Source organism: Mirounga leonina, unplaced genomic scaffold (assembly GCF_011800145.1).
Source record: "Mirounga leonina isolate KUSES-001 unplaced genomic scaffold, KU_Mleo_1.0 Mir_224, whole genome shotgun sequence".
Classification (NCBI taxonomy): Eukaryota; Metazoa; Chordata; class Mammalia; order Carnivora; family Phocidae; genus Mirounga; species Mirounga leonina.
In genome coordinates this window covers 10,905,443-10,923,648 of record NW_023270615.1, presented here as the reverse complement: position 1 = coordinate 10,923,648, position 18,206 = coordinate 10,905,443, and the positions used below count along the sequence as shown (strand labels likewise).

The following is an 18,206-nucleotide window of genomic DNA, read 5'->3' as shown; positions in this document are numbered from 1 at the left end:
GGTAGAGGAGACCTTGGTGGGTGATCAGATCACTGGGCAGGTTCCTTCCAGGGAGCACTGTGGTAGATGTTTTTCCTTCGTTACGTAAAGAACAAGCAACTTCAACCAAGTGAGCTTTAAGATCACCCGGCCACAAATGTCTCCTGTTATTTGAAGAAATGCTATGTCCTCTATTAACATGACTCGGACCAGCTCTTTGCAAAATGATCAACTTGGCATCGTTTAGTTGAAGGAGAATTTGATTTCTCCGGTATCTGGTTTACACGGCAAGAATCCCCATGTGGACTGTGACCAGGGTTGTCTTCACTACCCAGGAGGGCTAGTGTCCACTTGGATAACAGCTTCCTGATCTTTAATCTCTTCACTGTCAAAAAGAGGGAGAGCTCCCAGCCGCACAGAACTTCCAATCAAGTGGCGGGGGGGGAGTGGACAGTCTTATACACAGATAAAACTAGAGGGGGAGAAGTCAGGGAGGGATGGGTGGAAAAGGGAAGAAAGCTTCAAGAAGCAAGTGCACAGTGGGGGGGTGAGCCTGTAGCTAGATTTCCACTGGAGCTCAGGGGTAATGGAGGATGGGGACACTTTCAAACCTCCACTCCAGCTGTGTGCACACATGTGCACCCCTGGGGCGGGGTGTTCTCCAAGGGCAGAGACTGGGTTTGACTTCCTCATCTGCAGGAAATGCTGTCCCGCTTGGCCTCTCAACGCTGTGGGTTTGCCATGAGAATCAGAGCTCAGGCAGGTGAACACCAAGCTTGGGACGGGTGGGGGTTCTGCTCGGGAGACTTCACTGGAGGATGCCCCGCCACCCTGCCCCCCCCTTTCTTTTACCCTTTCATCCTGAATGCATGTTGAGCTGCACCTTCTGGGCTCCTCTAGTTGGAGGGGACCGGGAAGATTTTAGGACTACGCCCATGCTTCATGATATTACCTTACTTGGTTCTCACTTGGACTGCTTTTCCTGCAGCTTCACAGCTTCTGAGAAAAAAAGACCCCGGAGCCTGCTGGAATCCCTGGGTTGGTGCTGCGCCGCCTCTTTCTTTCTCAAGTCCACTACTCACCGTGAGACGGGCTGGAACAGTTTTCTGCTCCTAAAGCAAAACCAACCAAGCAACCAAGCAACCAACCAACACCCAACAAACAAACAAAAAACACAAAACCAACCAAACAAAAAACCCCAGAAAACAAAAAAACCCACACACAAAAACGCCCCCCAACACCCCCATGCGCATGCACACTAAACCCCCAGGGCTTGCTGGATTTCTCAGCCCCATTTAAACTGCTGTGCTTGCTGGGGTGCCCTGGGCTCAGTTCTCGGTGGATCGGGCCATCGAGTTTCTTAATCAATTGCCAGGCCCCACACAATCCTTTTAAGAAACCTGTGGCTTCCTGTGCATCTAGAGACTTCGGGGTCCTGGCTGCCAAGTTGGAGCGGATGGAGCAGAGCGCACGAGGCTGCAGATGAAGCCCAGGCTTCCGAACGAGCCACGTCAGCTTAGTTACTGCACGTCCACCATCGGCGCCTTGTCTTCTTGTTGTTCCTTAGGACAACGGGGCAGACTCGCCGCTCGCTGCTCGGTAGCTCTGTTTCCAGTGGGAGTCGGTGTGCTTGGATACCCTGGGGGAGCACCTGCGGCGGGGCGGGGGGGGGCACACAGGTGGGCTGTTGGAACCCGGGTATTCACCTTGCAGAGGAATGCACTGGAAACATGCTGCACTTGAGCAGGGAGGGAAGCCAGGTCGGATGGGGTTTCCTTTCCTCTCCCCCGAAGGCCCTCGCTGTTGGCCTTTGCCAGTCGGCATCCACGGGCACTTCAAGCTCAGGAGACCCGGTGTTTATTTACCGGGAAATCAGGCCCCTGTCCTGCATCCGCCTTTGGACGGATGAATGCCGCCAGCCGGGGGTGCAACCTGTGGGGGGGCTGGCCAAACTTTCTGAAGGTGTCGGGTGTAAACAGTGCTTCCTTATATTGGGGGCAAGCCTTCCGGAGTTTCCAAAACAATCCCGCGCATTCATTACCTCCCTGGATTTCCTCAGCAGGTAGGAAGAAGACAGAGCTACATTTGTCCCTATTTCACAGTAAAAAAAACCCCTGAAGCTGAGAGGTATAGTGACTTGCACAGAGGACTAGAAAGTGAAGGAGTGAGAAACCAGGACTTCTGATCCTTGGTCCAGAGACTTTTGGCAGTCACGTGGTCTTCTATAATAATTTATTATTTTAATATTATTATTATTATTATTATTATTATTACTATTATTATTATATCATCTCACTGATAACCCTGACAGTCCTGTCGGATAACTGAACTTGTTATCAGTACAGAATGTAGTCATCTATGTCATGTTCTCTCACTGCATAAAGGAACTGGTAAGGGACAAGAGCTGATTTTTCAACTGTATCCTTCGGAGCTGTATCACCTGGAAAATCACTCCCTTATCCGTGCTGCCCGGTGATTGCCATCTTCCAGTGCGTGAAGGAAATAGCAAAGGTGAGAGCCATTTAGCTGCCAGGCGGAGAACACTGGCAGACTAGGAGCTGGGCTGGATTCAGCAGCGTCATTCCAGAGCAGTGCCCCCCCGCCCCGTGTCCCCCAAGTGCTGCGAGCATCAAGGCCGTGGGGTCAGGAACACAGACAGCTCTCCACATCGTTTTCAACCAAGGCTATGCTGCATTTCCTCCAGGAATTCTATGACCGCAAACTTAGTGACCATTGCAGATTTGGGTGTTTAATCCGGCTCCGTTAGGTTAGGTTTAAGATTATTACGGATGAAGTTTAAGATGAGTCAAGGGATAGCACCAGGAAGGGGAGGAAATCCTCTTAATTCTTGCCCATGCATTGACACTAGAGAGCCTAGAGTGAATGGAAAGGCATTCCTCTGGGGCCAATGAACCCTGATCGACTGTCCTCCTTTAGGTACTGCTTTTCGCTCGGAGCTACCGAAAAGGAGCATTCTGGAAGAAATCATCACTGGTGGCCACCTTCTTTCATTATTTTGGTTGTTTATAAACATCCACTGAGTGTCCATTATGGGCCAGGCTCTGGGGAGACAATGATGAGCGAAAGGCACAATTCTGATGCTTGACTTTCTGCCGTCAAACGTACCGTTACTCCATTTCCCTGTCCCTCTCTCTCCTACCAGTGCCCCCCACCCCCAGCTCTATAGTTCTGATTCCGGATCGCGTGCACCACCATTGGCAAGACGCTCCAGAGGCCGAATGACTGCGGCAGTGACATCTCCCACTCCTATCTATCTGGTCCCCACTTTGCTTCAGGATATGCTAAGCCCTAGGTCCTCCTTCTTAGACTTCCTATCCCCTTCATCACCCCTCCTGGGGACGGTCCTGCAGAGTCAGTGGTTGTGAACAGGATATGAAAGAAACTTTCATCCTGATCTCCACACGAGCTCCTTTTTCCGAATGCTTTAAAGCAAAATGTTTGGTAGTGAGCCTCCCATGGTTTGCTTTGCTTCCTTTCCCCTTTCTTCCCAGTTCCCTGAGGAGGTTCTAGTCCCTTTCTCACTAGCCATGTGGTTTGACCCTGCTGCTAGTGTGAGGGGAGAATCTTGGTTAGCATAAGCCACTCCAGTTAGAACGAACAAGAGATTCCCCTAAGAATTCCGGAACGTATGAGGCTGTGAGGCTCAGGACGGCCTGGTGGACTGCCATCCTGAGGGCTGAGCCGGAATTTCCAGGGGCCACTGCTGAAAGCCCGAGAATGGAGCCAACCAAGAGGAAGCAGTGATGAAAAATGGACCCAGGCCATGCTATGTGGGTCCTGAATCAAGATGCATCTGAACCAACATCTTCGGGTTGTCCTGTTACGTGAGCCTATAAACTCCACCACTCCCTTTGAGAACACTGGGTTAAGTTTGGTTTTCTGTCCCTTGCAAAAGATGGCCAACTGAGTACTTGTAGGCTAGGCTTCCCAAGTGGTGTGCCATGGTGCACTCAGGAACTGGGTTATATATATTACTTGAGGTTGACTGGCCCAGCCCCCTGGGAGGGACTCAGGGCAGCCAGAGCTCCTGGACTGGAAATCTCTATCAGCAAGTAGCTTTGTCCATCAATCCCAGTGAGGCAACAAATGCAGAATTGTGCAAAAATGTGCAAAAATTCTTTAACATTCCTCCATTCAAAATGTAGAGCCTAATAAATCTCCCCCCTGAACAGGGACTGACCCTGGTGGCTTGCTTCGAAAACACAGAACATGGCAGACACGAGGGAGTCTGACTTCAGAGGCTAGGTCATAAAGGACATGGCCACTTTGGCCTTACTTCTCTTGTACCGCACCCCCTAGGGGGAGTCAGCGGCCATGTCAGGAGGGCACTCATGCATCTGGGGAGAGATCCACAGGGAGAACTAAAGCCTCCCGTCAAAGACCAGCACAACTTCCCAACATGAGGAATGAGCCACCTTGGAACAGAATCCATCCGCTCCAGTCAAGCCTTCAGATGATGGCAGCTCTGGCCAGTATCTTGACTTCAGCCTCACGTGCTGCCTAAATCGGACGGCCTGGGCAAGCTACTCCTGAATTTCAAATCCACAGTAACTGCGTGAGATATCGTTCATTGCTGCTTTAAGCTAACGAGTCTGCAGGCTATACGTGATGCCTCCATAGAGAACATTTAAGCCCCTGGTGTGAAAAAGATTAGGAAGCACGGCTTTCAGTCCAAGAAAAGGATACGCTGGATACTGTGGACATATCCAGCATTCTGGGATGTATTAGAACCTTTAGGGTGTTTTGTTTGTAAAATGATACTTCGGACTGGCTTTACACCGTTTGAGATAACAAGCATTTAAAAATACATTCAGGGCAAAACAAAGGCTCCCTGTCTTTGGAAACATAATTGCAACCACAACGATCAATGACGGCTCTAAAAGTTTTTCATTTTAAAACAAACCCACTGTCGTGGAAAGGACTCCTTAGGGAATAGAATTAGAGACTTGAAGACCGTGCAAAGCGTGACAGCCCAATCAGATCTGTGCAGCATATGTCTCATCTTCCTGCAGATTCTCTCTTTTTAAAGATTTTATTATTGGGGCGCCTGGGTGGCTCAGTTGGTTAAGCGTCTGCCTTCGGCTCAGGTCGTGATCCTGGAGTCCCGGGATCGAGTCCCGCATCGGGCTCCCTGCTCGGCGGGGAGTCTGCTTCTCCCTCTGACCCTCCTCCCTCTCCTGCTCTCTGTCTCTCATTCTCTCTCTCGCAAATAAATAAATAAAATCTTAAAAAAAAAAAAATTAAAAAAAAAGAAAAATTAGGGGCGCCTGGGTGGCTCAGTCGGTTAAGCGTCTGCCTTCGGCTCAGGTCATGATCCCAGGGTCCTGGGATCGAGCCCCGCATCGGGCTCTCTGCTCTGCGGAGAGCCTGCTTCTCCCTCTCCCCCTCCCCCCGCTTGTGTTCCCTCTCTCGCTGTGTCTCTCTCTGTCAAATAAAAACAAAATCTTTAAAAAAAAAAAAAAGATTTTATTATTAAGCAATCTCCACACCCAACATGGGGGTGGGGCTCGCACCCACAACCCTGAGATCCAGAGTCCCATGCTCCACCGACTGAGCCAGCCAGGTGCCCCTTCCTGGAGATCCTTAAGAGACAGGGACAGTTGCACCCTTGACCTTGCCAAAGGAGAGGCAGCATGAGCTAATCAGAGGATTCCTCCAAAACCCTTGCACAGAAGGGTTTTCCAATGTAAAATCAAGATGCTATCGTGGCATGTCAGGTTTCTCTAATTTTTAGAAAACCAAAAGGCCTAAATTGCTTTACTCTTTTTTTTCCAAGATTTTATTTATTTGTTTGAGAGAGTGAGAACAAGCCAGGAAGAGAGGCAAAGGGAGAGGGAGAAGCAGGGTCTCCGCTGAGCAGGGAGCCCAACGCCAGGCTGATCCCAGGACCCCGGGATCACCACCTGAACCAAAGGCAGACGCTCAAATGACTGAGCCACCCAGGCTAATTTGCTTAGCGCTTAACACTTAACACTTATTGTTTGAGGGCAAAATATGATAGATGTTGCGAGTGACTGATGCCCAACCTTGAGTCCCTCATGAAAGGTTACATTCTGTAGGGACTGTTGCCTGTTCTAGTCTGCTCTGTATTGTGGCTACATGCACAGAGATGCTCCTCCTCGCTAAGCTGGCAGGGTTTGGAGGATGGTGACAATGTTATTGGACCTCAGTCTCACCCAGTAGCCCCCACACAGAAGACTCCAAACAGCATATGGAATTAAAGTATATCATATGTACTCAGGTAGGAAAGCAATTAAATGTATCATATACTTTAGAAAGAATCCTTTCCCCAAATGCCTAGACTCCAAAAAGTTTGCCATGTAAACTAGTAAGCTTTTGTGCTTTAAAAAAAAAAAAAGATCTCTTTCAGAATATAAATTCCTGCATAAGAAGTTCTGGATCATCCAAATGAAATTCTCTCTTATAAACACCAAATTAAATACCGCATAAGAGGCATGCCCTGGGACAGCACTGTCTGGTGTGGAGGACCGGGCCCATGACTCTTTCCTTTCCTCCGAAGTGCTTTGTGAAAGTTAAGAGGTGTCAAAATAAAAAACACGAGTTGCAAAGGGAAACATTTCGCGTGCCATTCTTATTACATTTTTAGTACCATTCAAGGGCATCAGGCATATTAAAAATATATAATTTAATTCTCAAGCCACAGTTTTGTTCATCTGTGTCCTACAGTACATTGCCAGAAGAAGTCCAAGCTCAGTCTACTCTAGCCAATATAATAGGCCGACGGACGGCACGGTGTTCTGACATGAAAGCAGAGCTATTGTCCTTTTACAAAAATAAACTTGGTCCCAGGCGGGAGGAGAAAAAGAGTGAGTGAGAAGGAGCAGAAGAAAAAAATGCAAAGTATTGCAGAAGTGTCTGAATTGAAGTGAATGCAGCAGAGTACCGCGCATCTCCTAACTCAGTGAGTCCAGGGTCCTCATCTATAGACGCTTGTTAAATTAACTTAACACACAGTAACTTAAGGCAAACATAACTATACAACAATTAGTCCACCGTTACCAAGAAGGTAACGAGTTCACAAATAACTCGTCTAGCTCCAAGTTTCCAACCATCATCATGATTTTTAGATTTCTAGTGAGGCCTCCCCTCACGGATTTATTCACCATGTTTTTGCAGTCCTGCCAGCCCACCCTCCTCACCCATAAACAGGGAATGCGTGACGTTCACTCTGCATGGGACGGCGGACGTTTCCATTTTCCGCCGGGCAATTTGGGTTTATCCCGTAAATCCAAATACGGCCAGAGGAAGTCATCTGTCCTGTAGAGAGTGACCGACCACTCAGCAGGAGATGCTGTTTAAGCCTTGTTTTGTACAATATTGTGAAAAGCCATGATTTGATAAATACACAGGCTCCCCTGATTAACCACCCTCCATTAACCCCAGTCTGGAGGGCCAAAACCTGATCAGACCCCATTTGGGTGTAATTCCCATGGTCCCTGGGATTCTAAGGCTTCCAGAGTGCTGTCCGGTCAGGCAGTATGCAGTCCATCCTGCTCGGCAAATGTCCTGTGTTTTAAGTACCAGCGAGCACTTCTCCAGGGTCACAGAGCCTCAGTCTCCATGCGTGAGGACAGCTTTTCCTAGCTGCCCTGTGACAACTGGGTTTCACATTTCCTGAAACTAGATCTGTGGAAGGAGTCTCTGAAATTACAAAGGAGAGAGAGAGAAAACAGAGGTAAGAAAGATCAATTAAACTTTTAAAGGGGGGGGGAATCACCCACCAGAAAAGGACAAGGACTTTGGGCAACTCAGTAAGTTAGTGAATATGCAAAGGTCCTGAGATCCCTTCACACCAGCGCCAGAAAAAACACAGGAGGAAATGGGTTCTAGGAAGACCACGGGCAGAAGGCCAACATGAAGGGGCCCCAGGAAGGTCAAGGAGAAGGTAGAGGGAGTGGAAGGCACTCAGGATGGAGGCAGGACAGATCGGGTTCTGGCGGCTTCTCTGACCCCGGGTGCACTCCCGGTCCTCTGAGCTTGTGCGCCTCCCGAGTGTAGCAGAGCGCGCCCTGACCCGCTGGGCCCCAAGCCCTGTCCTTCATCCCCCAGGAAGAGGCCTCCTCTGCCCTGAACTCACCTCTTGTGACTCTCAACTCTGAATATCGGCTTGTAGAGTTCTGGAATTTTCCGCTCAATCATTGGCCTGAGGTTCCCTTTCAGCTTGTGGTAGTTCTTATTGAGTTCCTGCTGATACTCCCTCTGGTCCGCCGTGATGAGACGCTTGTTCTTCTCCACGGCCTCACCGCACCTGAGATGCAAACATCAGGGGCGGGAAGTGAGGTGGTATTTCGCAGGAGTTTGAGCTACTTAGATGCTATCTACCATTTCTTGAGTACCTCCAAGAGTGTCTAAAACCTGGTAGCCTATCAGGATTGCCTGTGGAGGCTTTCAAAGTTCAGACATCTGGACTGTACCTCAGATTTAAGGAATCAGAATCCCTAAGGAGTAACACCCAGGAATCTGTTCTTGAAAAGTGGCCCAGAGATCTTGATGCTCTGAGTTGCTACGTGCCGGGCACCATACGAAGAGTTTTCCATGCATTATCTGGTTAATTCTCCCAACAAACCCAGGAGGTCTGTATTTATCTCCATTTTGTCCTTGGAGCTCAGAAAGGTTAGGTCACTTGCCCAAGATAACACTGTGAGGAAGCGGTGAGCCCGGGATCCAAACTCAGGGTCATTGTTCTGCTCACAAGACACTCACTGTGGCTTATGGCAAGCTGGTAGACCGAGCAGACGCCACTCAGCCCCCCTCCTGCCGCATGCACACAGATGAGCTGAAAAGTGCAGCCAACACCTGCTGTAGGAGAAAGGGAAGCCCCAGGTGCCAGAGAGGAGGAGAAAAATCCAAATCAGAGTGATAGCAGGAGCTGATGTCATGGCAGTTGTCCCAAGACGTGCCCGTTAGAATTTCAAGACTGCACAGGGGTCCTGGAGGCTGGGGGAGGTGTGGCGTGCTGGGAGCCCACACGAGACAGGAGAGGTGGCCTCAGCCAAGGGCCAAGTGGGGCTCTGAATATTCCACTTGCATATAGTTCAGGGGCTTGAAAAGCTGCTACCCCATTTATGGAAGGGGGCCCAGAAAAATACTGCCAACTGTCCAGAGAGGTGGAATAAAAGCTTGCTAACAGTCTGGGGCCATCACTGGGAAAGAAAGTCACCTTAAGAGCTGAAATTCTAGGTTTGCACCACACACGGGTATGAGTTACAAATTTATACTGCTATGTGGTGAGTGCTCCGAGGTAAGAAATTAAATTAAAAAGCAACCAAGGTGACTGGAATCCCCAGGGCTTGGACAGAAATTAATATAAATTTGCTCTGGAGAAACACTTTCTCCATCAGGGCTCATGGGCCACCCACAGAAAGAGTGACCCTTCCCAAAGATAAGCTCACAATACAATCATCACGGGAGAGGACCAACAGATGCAACAAGCAGGAGAAACAGCCCACTAAGAATTCGAGATGACAGAACAATATAAAAGACCAAAGTTAATACAGAGATGTAATAAAAAAAAAAAGGTATAAAATTCGTGATGAAAGAGTATGAAAAAAGAGATCAGGGAAACTTCAGAAAAGAACCAAATGGAACTTCCAGAAATAAAAATAGAGTCACTAAGATAAAGAAAAAGATCCCAATGGACAGGTTAGAAAATAAACCAGACACAAATGGAGAACACACGAACTATATGACAGATCTAAGGAAATCACCAAAGAAATTTTTTTAAAAATTAAAAATATAAAAAAAAAATGGTTAAGGACCTGGAGAGAGAGGGGCACCTGGGTGGCTCAGTCGGTTAAGCGTCTGCCTTCGGCTCAGGTCATGCTCTCAGGGTCCTGGGATCAAGCCCTCCGTTGGGCTCCCTGCTTAGCGGGGAGCCTGCTTCTCCCTCTCCCTCTGCCCCTCCCCCCATTAGTGCTTTCTCTCTCTCTCAGATAAATAAGTAAAATCTTAAAAAAAAAAAAAAAAAGAACCTGGAGATATAGTGGAGATGCCCAACCCACATCTAAATGACTACCTAAGGGAATGAAAAATAAGAGGCAATATATAAAGAGATAACAGCTGATAATTTTCCAGAATTGCAAACGGACGCAAATCCCCTCATTGGCAGAAACAGATCCATACGGAGCTCCACCATGGTGAAACTGCAAAGCGTCAGAGAGAAAATTGTTAAAGCTCATTGTGGTGACCTAACTTGTAGACAGTTAAGCCTAGTGTTTTCATGGTCTCCCACAGAGTATGCTACATACCAAAGAAGAAAATCATATTTAAACATAATAAAGTCCTGCCTTTTATTTTACACTGTGCTACCTAAGGGAACTTAACAAATCAACAAACCTTGAAGGGACACCATAATGGTAGAAACCTAGCTGACCTGCAAAAATTAGTAATAATTCTTTATTACCCTATAGGTGAATGGGATCCTGGTGATCAATGTGGTTTAAACTGTTTTCCTGATAGCAGGGTTAGATCTGGGTAAGTCATGGGGATACCCAGACCTTATGACCCAAATCCTTGGTATTACCACTGAACACATTTTCATGATGACAGCCGAAGGCGAAGAGGGTGGAACGTGGCTACAGGACAGGGGAAACCTACCTGGACTAGGCAGAAATAAACCCATGACCACAGCTTTCCTACACAATTAGCCCCCGGCAGAAAAAGATTTGATTTAACTCAGCCAGAAACCAAAAGAACTCCCCTAACTGGATCTTCACCAATCTTTTAAGTTGGACGTTAACTGAAGCAAACTGTACGATCTCTGAGGTTGCATATCAAAGTTTTCAAGAAGGGGTGCGAAGGGGAGGTTTATAACCTTTGAATCCTGAGAAATCACCATCATCCCTTCCGTTTCTATTGCTTCTTAACTAACAGTTACGAGCTACCACCATGTGCAAAATAAAATCAGTTTCAGGATGACTTTAAGGCCTGGGTTTGCAAGATCGGCAGACTGCAGGAGGCCCACAGAGGCTGACTGCATCCTTGGGAATGTCTCTGAAAACTTGGGGGGAATGAACTAAACTCTCCCTAGTCTTCGTGCTCAGAAGTAACAAGAGCCAGCTGACATACACTGATGGCGTACCATGCGTCCTGGACATGGTTAAAGGCTTTACGCGCTCTGTGACTAGGTAAAAGAAGCAGTGTGGCTTCTACCTGGCTCTGTCTCTTGGGACACGTGCCTTCTGGAGTCCGGAACCACCTGCTCTTTAAGGATTTTTCAGCTCAGACACCAGACATATGACTGAGGAGCACTTCAGGCAATTCAGGCCCCAGCCACTGTCTGGGTGACAACGAGAGACTGGGCGAAAACCACCTAGCTGAGCCCACCAGCCCCTAGAACCACATACATAATAATTAAATGTCATTTTAAGCCACTAAGTCTTGAGGTAGCCTGTTGCGAAGCAATAGATGAACATAGTGTTTTACAAAGACAAATATATTAATAGGTGGGGTGAAAATTTTTCAGATGTTGTAGTAGTAATATGAAGTTATATTTTAACAAATTTTATAACTTATGAATTATTTCATATACATTTTCTGTATTTCTTCCTTTCCCCCATTTGGATTCTATACTCTAGATTTTTTTTTTTTAAGATTTTATTTTTATTTATTTATTTATTTGAGAGAGAGAGAGTGTGTGAGGGGTGGGGAGGAGCAGAGGGAGAAGACAGACTCCGAGCTGAGCACAGAGTCCAATATGGGGCTCAATTCCACAACCCTGAGATCATGACCTAAGCCAAAATCAAGGGTGGGATGCTTAACCGACTGAGCCACACCCAGGTGCCCCCATATACTCTAGATTTTATTAAAATTAAAATAGCTTCTATTATGGTTTTTTTTTTAATTTTTTTTTTTTAGAGACCATGGAGGTGGGAGGAGGACAGAGAGAGGGAGAGAGAATCTTTACCAGGCTCCATGTTCAGCACTGAGCCTGACACCGGGCTTGATCTCTACAACCCTGAGATCGTGACCTGAGCTGAAATCGAGTCAGATGCTTCTGGGGCACCTGGGTGGCTCAGTTGGTTAAGCGACTGCCTTCGGCTCAGGTCATGATCCTGGAGTCCCGGGATCGAGTCCCACGTCAGGCTCCCTGCTCAGCAGGGAGTCTGCCTCTCTCTCTGACCCTCCCCCCTCTCATGCTCTCTATCTCATTTTCTCTCTCTCAAATAAATAAATAAAATCTTTAAAAAAAAAAAGTCAGATGCTTCACTGACTGAGCCACCCAGGTGCCCCTATATAATATAGATTTTATTAAAATTAAAATAGTTTCCATTATGGTTTTGGGTTTATTTTTATTTATTTATTTTTAGAGAGAGCATACGCGAGCATGGGGGGAGGGGAGGACAGAGAGCGGGAGACAGAATCTTCAGCAGGCTCCACGTTCAGCACTGAGCCTGACACCGGGCTCGATCTCACGACCCTGAGTTCATGACTGAGCTGAAATCAAGAGTTGGATGCTTAACGGACTGAGCCAGCAGGTGCTCCATCATTATGTTAATTTAAATCCATAAACTAAAGTGAGCCATGCACGAAATCGACCGTCTCCAGAACAGCTATTTCTCTTGGGAAATCTACACAACAGAGACCTACAATGCAAATAATTGTTTAAGTGGCCTTATCGTCACATTGTCATCAGGTCCAGAAATAGACTGTGCTGCTCTAGCTCAATAACACCAGCATTCCAGAGCCCCCCCCCCTTTTGTTGCCCCCTCTGTTGATAAGGTCACTGAACACAAGCATTTTCTTATAGCAGACGTGCCTGGGGGTTTCCAGCACTCAGAATCCCACAGAAACCAGACTGAGAGGAAGGAAATTTTAACTCCAGAACGTGGTTCCTGGCTTTGGTAGACAGTCACCTGCAGGGGCCTCTCTGTAAGGAGGTAGGTATCTTTCCTACAGAGAGGGTCGTCAGGGAGCCCTCCATCTCTGTATCTGTTGGCCTCCCTCCTCTGTGATGCTCCTTTAGCACAGCCTCCACATCAGTCCCTTGGGATGGCCAACAATTGCTAGTTCCTTCCTCAATCCAGTCTCTTTTTTAGCAACAGAACTCCATCTGGTGAGCCTCCCTGGGAAGTGACATTTCCTAGCCTCCCTTAACAGATAGGGATGGCTGATGAGATACAAAATGAAGTCACCAGGAAAGCTCTTTAAAGGGGCACAGCCTTTTGCTCTTTCCTCATTTCTACTCCTGATACTTTCCGGGGATGTGGTCACGATGGCTAGAGCCCTAGCAGCCATCTTGTGACTATGAGGATGGGCGCACTATAATCAGGATGGCATAGAAAAGAATGGAAAGAGCCAGGGTCACTGATGATATAGTTCTGGGATGACTATCTCTGATCTTATTTTAGGAGAAAAAAAATAAGTTTCTATGTTATTTAAGCCATCTTACTTCTGTTCTCTGTTATGAGCAACTGAACACAGTTCCTAAAGAGAACAGCACAGCATAGTAGTTAGGAGTATAGACTCTGGAGCCTGAGTGCTCAACTCTGAATCCTGCTTTGCGGAGTATCAGCTTTGTGACATTAGGCAAGGCACTTAACCTTTTCATGCCTTAGTTTCTTTACCTGTGATATGAAAGTGATAATAATAGCTGACCTTATTGTGCTTGTAAGGATTAAATGAGTGAAAACATATAAAGTGCTTAGAATTTTCAAGTAAGAACACTTATTGTTGTTATGGTTATGATTCCCGATAGACCCAGTCTGAGTACAGAAATGATTTGATCGATATGAGAATGATGAAGTACGAAAGAGTTTATATTCCTGTCCCTGGTTTTTCACGGTTAATGAAAGATGCAGAGGAGCACCTGGGTGGCTCAGTCATTAAGCGTCTGCCTTTGGCTCAGGTCATGATCCTGGGGTCCTGGGATCGAGCCCCGCATCAGGCTCCCTGCTTGGCGGGAAGCCTGCTTCTCCCTCTCCCCCCCACCCCCCCGCTTGTGTTCCCTCTCTCAATGTGTCTGTCAAATAAATAAATAAAATCTAAAAAAAAAAAAAATGCAGAGATGGAATGCCCTGTCCTGAGTCCCACACCTGCAGGAACAGCAGAGTCAGGTGCAAATCCAGAGACCTGCCAGTCCTCAGTTCATGTGTCCTCGGCCCACTGTGTCTTATGGTACAAACTTTATAGAAGCACCCAAGTCATGGGTGGACAATGTCTATATTTAAGTCAGATGGTTAAGTTTCTGTTTCCTCCTCAAATTGATCCGGTCTCTGCCCCACCAAATGACGTTACATTGATTGATCACTTAGTAAGTGCCAAGCCCTCATCGTATCATGACACCAGATCTAAGAGAGAGTTACGATTACAATTCCCATTTTAAAGTTGGAGAAAGTGAGGCCAGGTAACTTTCCCAAGGTCACACAGCTAGTTAAGGCACGGTGGGTCCGTGAAGCCCAGCGGCCTGGCTCAGGAGCCCACTGCTAATTGCAACACCGCATACTCCCCCTGGGAAGACATGGCCTTTCCAGCTAGAATCCAGGCATATGGCCTTGGTCTCAAGTTGAAGGTATTCTCTCTGGAGCCCCAGTTTGGAGTACTCTGCCTTTCTCAGCTTCTTGCTGGTACCTCTTTAGCAAACCTCCACTCCGGGCCCAGGAAGGAAGCGGGACTGCTGGAGTGGGGAGATCTGACAGCGATACGAGAGAAGCCGAGGACTGGCAAGGAGGGATCATCTAGGGGCAGGGCACCAGGGGCAGGGGCAGGCTCTGCCAGGCACCCCTCCCCGGTGGTTTTCTCCAACTCAGCCCCTTCATTTCCTCCCTCCCTGGCCGGCCTTGGCCGGACCCCACACCCAAGGGCAGCCTGTCCCAAGTGAAGACTTTCGATCGTGGTTCTGCCACTTACTTGCTGTGTGACCTTGGGCTTATTATAACCTTCTGCAACTTCATATCCTTCATCTGTAAAGTGGGTTTATGGGGATGAAAGGGTGTCAGGTGTGTGAGGATCTAGCTAAGCGATGACCACCAGGGAGGGCTTCACAGTCAACACTACCTGCTTTTTGGGAGCGAAGTAGGGGTTATGGCCTAATGAAAGGCATCATCCTATGTGCTCCCCACTGCTGTAGGACGCAGCGCTGTGGGGGTAGGGAGTACACCCGAGGGCAGACCAGGGGCAGCATCGTCCTGCTGTCCCCTTGGAGTCACCTCTACCGCCCCTGGTTGGATTTGTGTGGCCACCTCCCTCACAGAAGGTCCAGTGGCCCCTTCTCCTCATCCTATTGCCAGATGTGGGAAGGGGGGGCTAGACTGGGGCTACAGGCTTGGGAAGGTGTCCAGACTCGCATCTGACACCCAGAAGCAGATTCCTAGAATCCAGGCACAGGGGGGTGGTTCACCAGATCAGACTTATGCCTGCATCACTTTACACTGACCTTAACCCCTCTCAGGCCCTGGGCTTCTCCTGAAGAGTCACAGAGTCCTGGGGTTCACATGTTTCTATAATATTCTCTAATCCAGTATCAGCCCCAGCCACCCTCGGGCATGGTGCCCCGTCCCTGAGCATGGACCAGCCCTGAGGGCCAGGAGCTGGCTCATGAGACCTGGGGGATGGGGTGGGCTGAGAGAGGAGGAAAAGATCACACTGTAACAAAAATGGATATTTTTTTGTTCAGAATCACTGCAGGAGGCACGAGGGAGGGGCAGAGCCCTGTGTGTCTTGTGGGGGGGTGGTATGCACCTGCATACGGGCCTGAAGTGTAACCTGTTCCACCTGGCTTTCAGTTTTCTAGCAGCCTTAGCCCACTGATCAGGTCTCTGTGACCCTAGAAAAGTGACAGAAGTCATTCCTCTGTCCTCCCCTACTGACCTGCTGCAGAGCAACCCCTCATGATATTTAAGGCTTTGTTTTCCTATCACATATTCAAATCTCTTCCTACCTCCTGCTTCTGTTTCTACCCACACGATACGCATTTGGTGTTCCTTTGGCCCCTTGGGCAGATTCTCCCTCCCTCCTGTTTACAGACCCTCACTGCAGTCTGCAAACACCACCGCTCCACGCTCCGTGTCCTGACTCTGTGACCATACGTGTGGTAGGAGCCTGTCTGGGTGTATCTCAAACTATTTCTCCTAGAGACAACTTGTGACTGGTGCCGTGGAGGATGTGGTCTTTTATTTCAATATAAAAATAAACGTAAAGGGAGGCATCTTTGAGCTCGCCGAGTAGACACCTTGAGCAAAGCTCACCCTCCCGAGTTGAAAACATTTATGGGCAAGAAATTATCATTGAAATTACATGGTGGCAGACATGTCCAAGGAATATTGCGGGGGTTCGATCTGTTTATGAGTCTTGTGATAGATGAATGTGTGCAGATGGCAACCGGGGGCAACAGAACAATACTGGAATGGTGGTAACACGAGGAAATAGTCTCATCACGTTGGAAGCCTTGGAACGAGTATAAACAATGGGTGTGTTCATCAGAAGGAATCAACTGCTTCCACATGTCCCCTCCACAGTACCTGTTTTACTACAATATAAAAATCAGGTCGTGTGCATTTTCATATTGAACTTTTTTGTTAAATAAACTTTTATAATAGTCAAAAATAAGTAAATAAATGTAAGGATCACGTAGGCTTTGTAAGGCTGAGAGCGTTCAGGTAATGTTATAACTGAATGTTTGTGTCCTCTGCCCCCCCCATTCCTATGTTGAAGCTCTAACACCCCACGTGATGGTATTTGGAGGTAAGGCCTTTCAGAGGTGTTTTGGTGTAAATTACCCTGAGGATGGGACCCATGGGGTAGGATTAGTGCCCTTGTCAGAGAGTTTTCTTCCTCTTCCTCTCTCTACCCCGTGAGGAGGCCCAGCCAGCAAGAGAGCCCTCACGGGGAGCCCGGCCTGCCAGCACCTTCCTCTGAGCCTTCCCAGCTGGTCCAGCCACCCGGTCCACAGTATTTGGTGACACCAGCCCGAGCTAAGGCAGAAAGGTAAGAAGAAAATTTAAAAACCCAGACTGGAAGCTCTGGCACTGTCTAAAATAGCTTGAGTACTCTGGGGAGCAGAGGAATGAAAGAGAATGGGGTATCTCTCCATCTTGGCTTCAGACACCCTGAGGTGGTTTTTGTTTTGTTTTGTTTTTTTCTTACCGGAGGGGATCAAGGTCTCGACCTGACAACTGGCTGGATGAGCATCAGCCGCCGCGGGCCGGCCTGCCAGGTCCCCCGTGGCCAGTCTGGTGCCGCGACAGCCAAGTCCAAGGCCACCGCCCAGGGGCAGGACCTGACAGCAGGCACCTGGCAAGCCTACGTTTCCGCGCTCAGCAAAGAGGCATCGGAAGGCTCACTTTTGTTCACCTTGGAAATCCGGGCTTATCAACCCGCCGCCCCAGTCTGCCAAGCAGGGGGAGCTCACTCACAGGGAAACCCAAGAGCTGTCCACCCCCCAGTATCTTCCCCTCTTGTGTCACCTTGGCTGTCGGAAGCAGAGAGCCGGGAGGAAATACCCAGCAGCAAATAATGTGACAAAATAATGACTCTGCCCATTAAAAGCCTGCAACTTGCTGAGGGGACTTGAGAAGCAATTAAGCAATCGGGGGAAAGGAAGGTCTCCTCGCCTCCTGCTGTCTTGAGGGTATGATTTACAGACTAGGGAACCAAATCACCTCTGCTCTTCCCCAACCTGCTTTTACACTTCGGTTCTGTCCAGAGCTCCATCTGCCAATCTGGCTGTCGTTCATCTCTCCTCTTGTCCTAGCAGACTCCCGGGAACACACTGCTCTTGCTGACTCAGAGGAGCCCAGAGGCGTCCCGGAGGTTTTCAGGGTCTGTTGCTTTACCAGGCCTGGCTCCCTCTTCGGACCGCCCCCTTTGTTCTACCTAAATGTTCAAGACGAAGTTTAAGTGAAGGCTTCTCCAGCCTTCTAGCCTCTAATGGACCGTTCCTTTCTGAACTCTGGAGCCCTGTATTTCCTGCGCTCTCGGCAGTGGGTAGCGCATGCTGCACTGTGCTGGTATTTAGTTATGCACCTACGGGTGCTGTCGGGAGCTCCTGTCTTCCCACAACGGATACCATACCCGGGTCGTACTGTCTCTTTAAACATTTCAGAGGTCCTTTCAGAGGTCCAAGGAGGCCTAGGCCACTGCCAACTTCAGGGGCCTTCAACCATACCTTATTTCTTTTTTTTTTTTTAAGATTTATTTATTTTAGCGTGCGCAAGCCAGGGGAAGGAGCAGAGGAAGAGGGAGAGAGA

The 18,206-nt window shown here is 48.4% G+C and overlaps 1 protein-coding gene and 1 pseudogene across 2 annotated transcripts in view; one reads left to right on the top strand and one right to left on the bottom strand.

The window, feature by feature from the left end:
- Positions 1-6,627: 6,627 nt before the first annotated feature.
- Positions 6,628-18,206, bottom strand: part of DOCK8 (dedicator of cytokinesis 8) — a 227,664-nt gene continuing 216,085 nt past the window's right edge. Inside the window, exons 47-48 of one of the 2 annotated variants that reach the window (XM_035029106.1) lie at positions 8,099-8,269; positions 6,628-7,662 (exon numbers count right to left, since the gene is read on the bottom strand). In XM_035029106.1, the coding sequence (XP_034884997.1) occupies positions 7,602-7,662; positions 8,099-8,269 (232 nt within the window). In that variant the 3' untranslated portion in view covers positions 6,628-7,601. The remainder of the gene's footprint in view (positions 7,663-8,098; positions 8,270-18,206) is intronic. The other variant, XM_035029107.1, reaches the window with a different exon arrangement.
- On the top strand, positions 16,197-16,420 carry LOC118026327 (annotated as a pseudogene).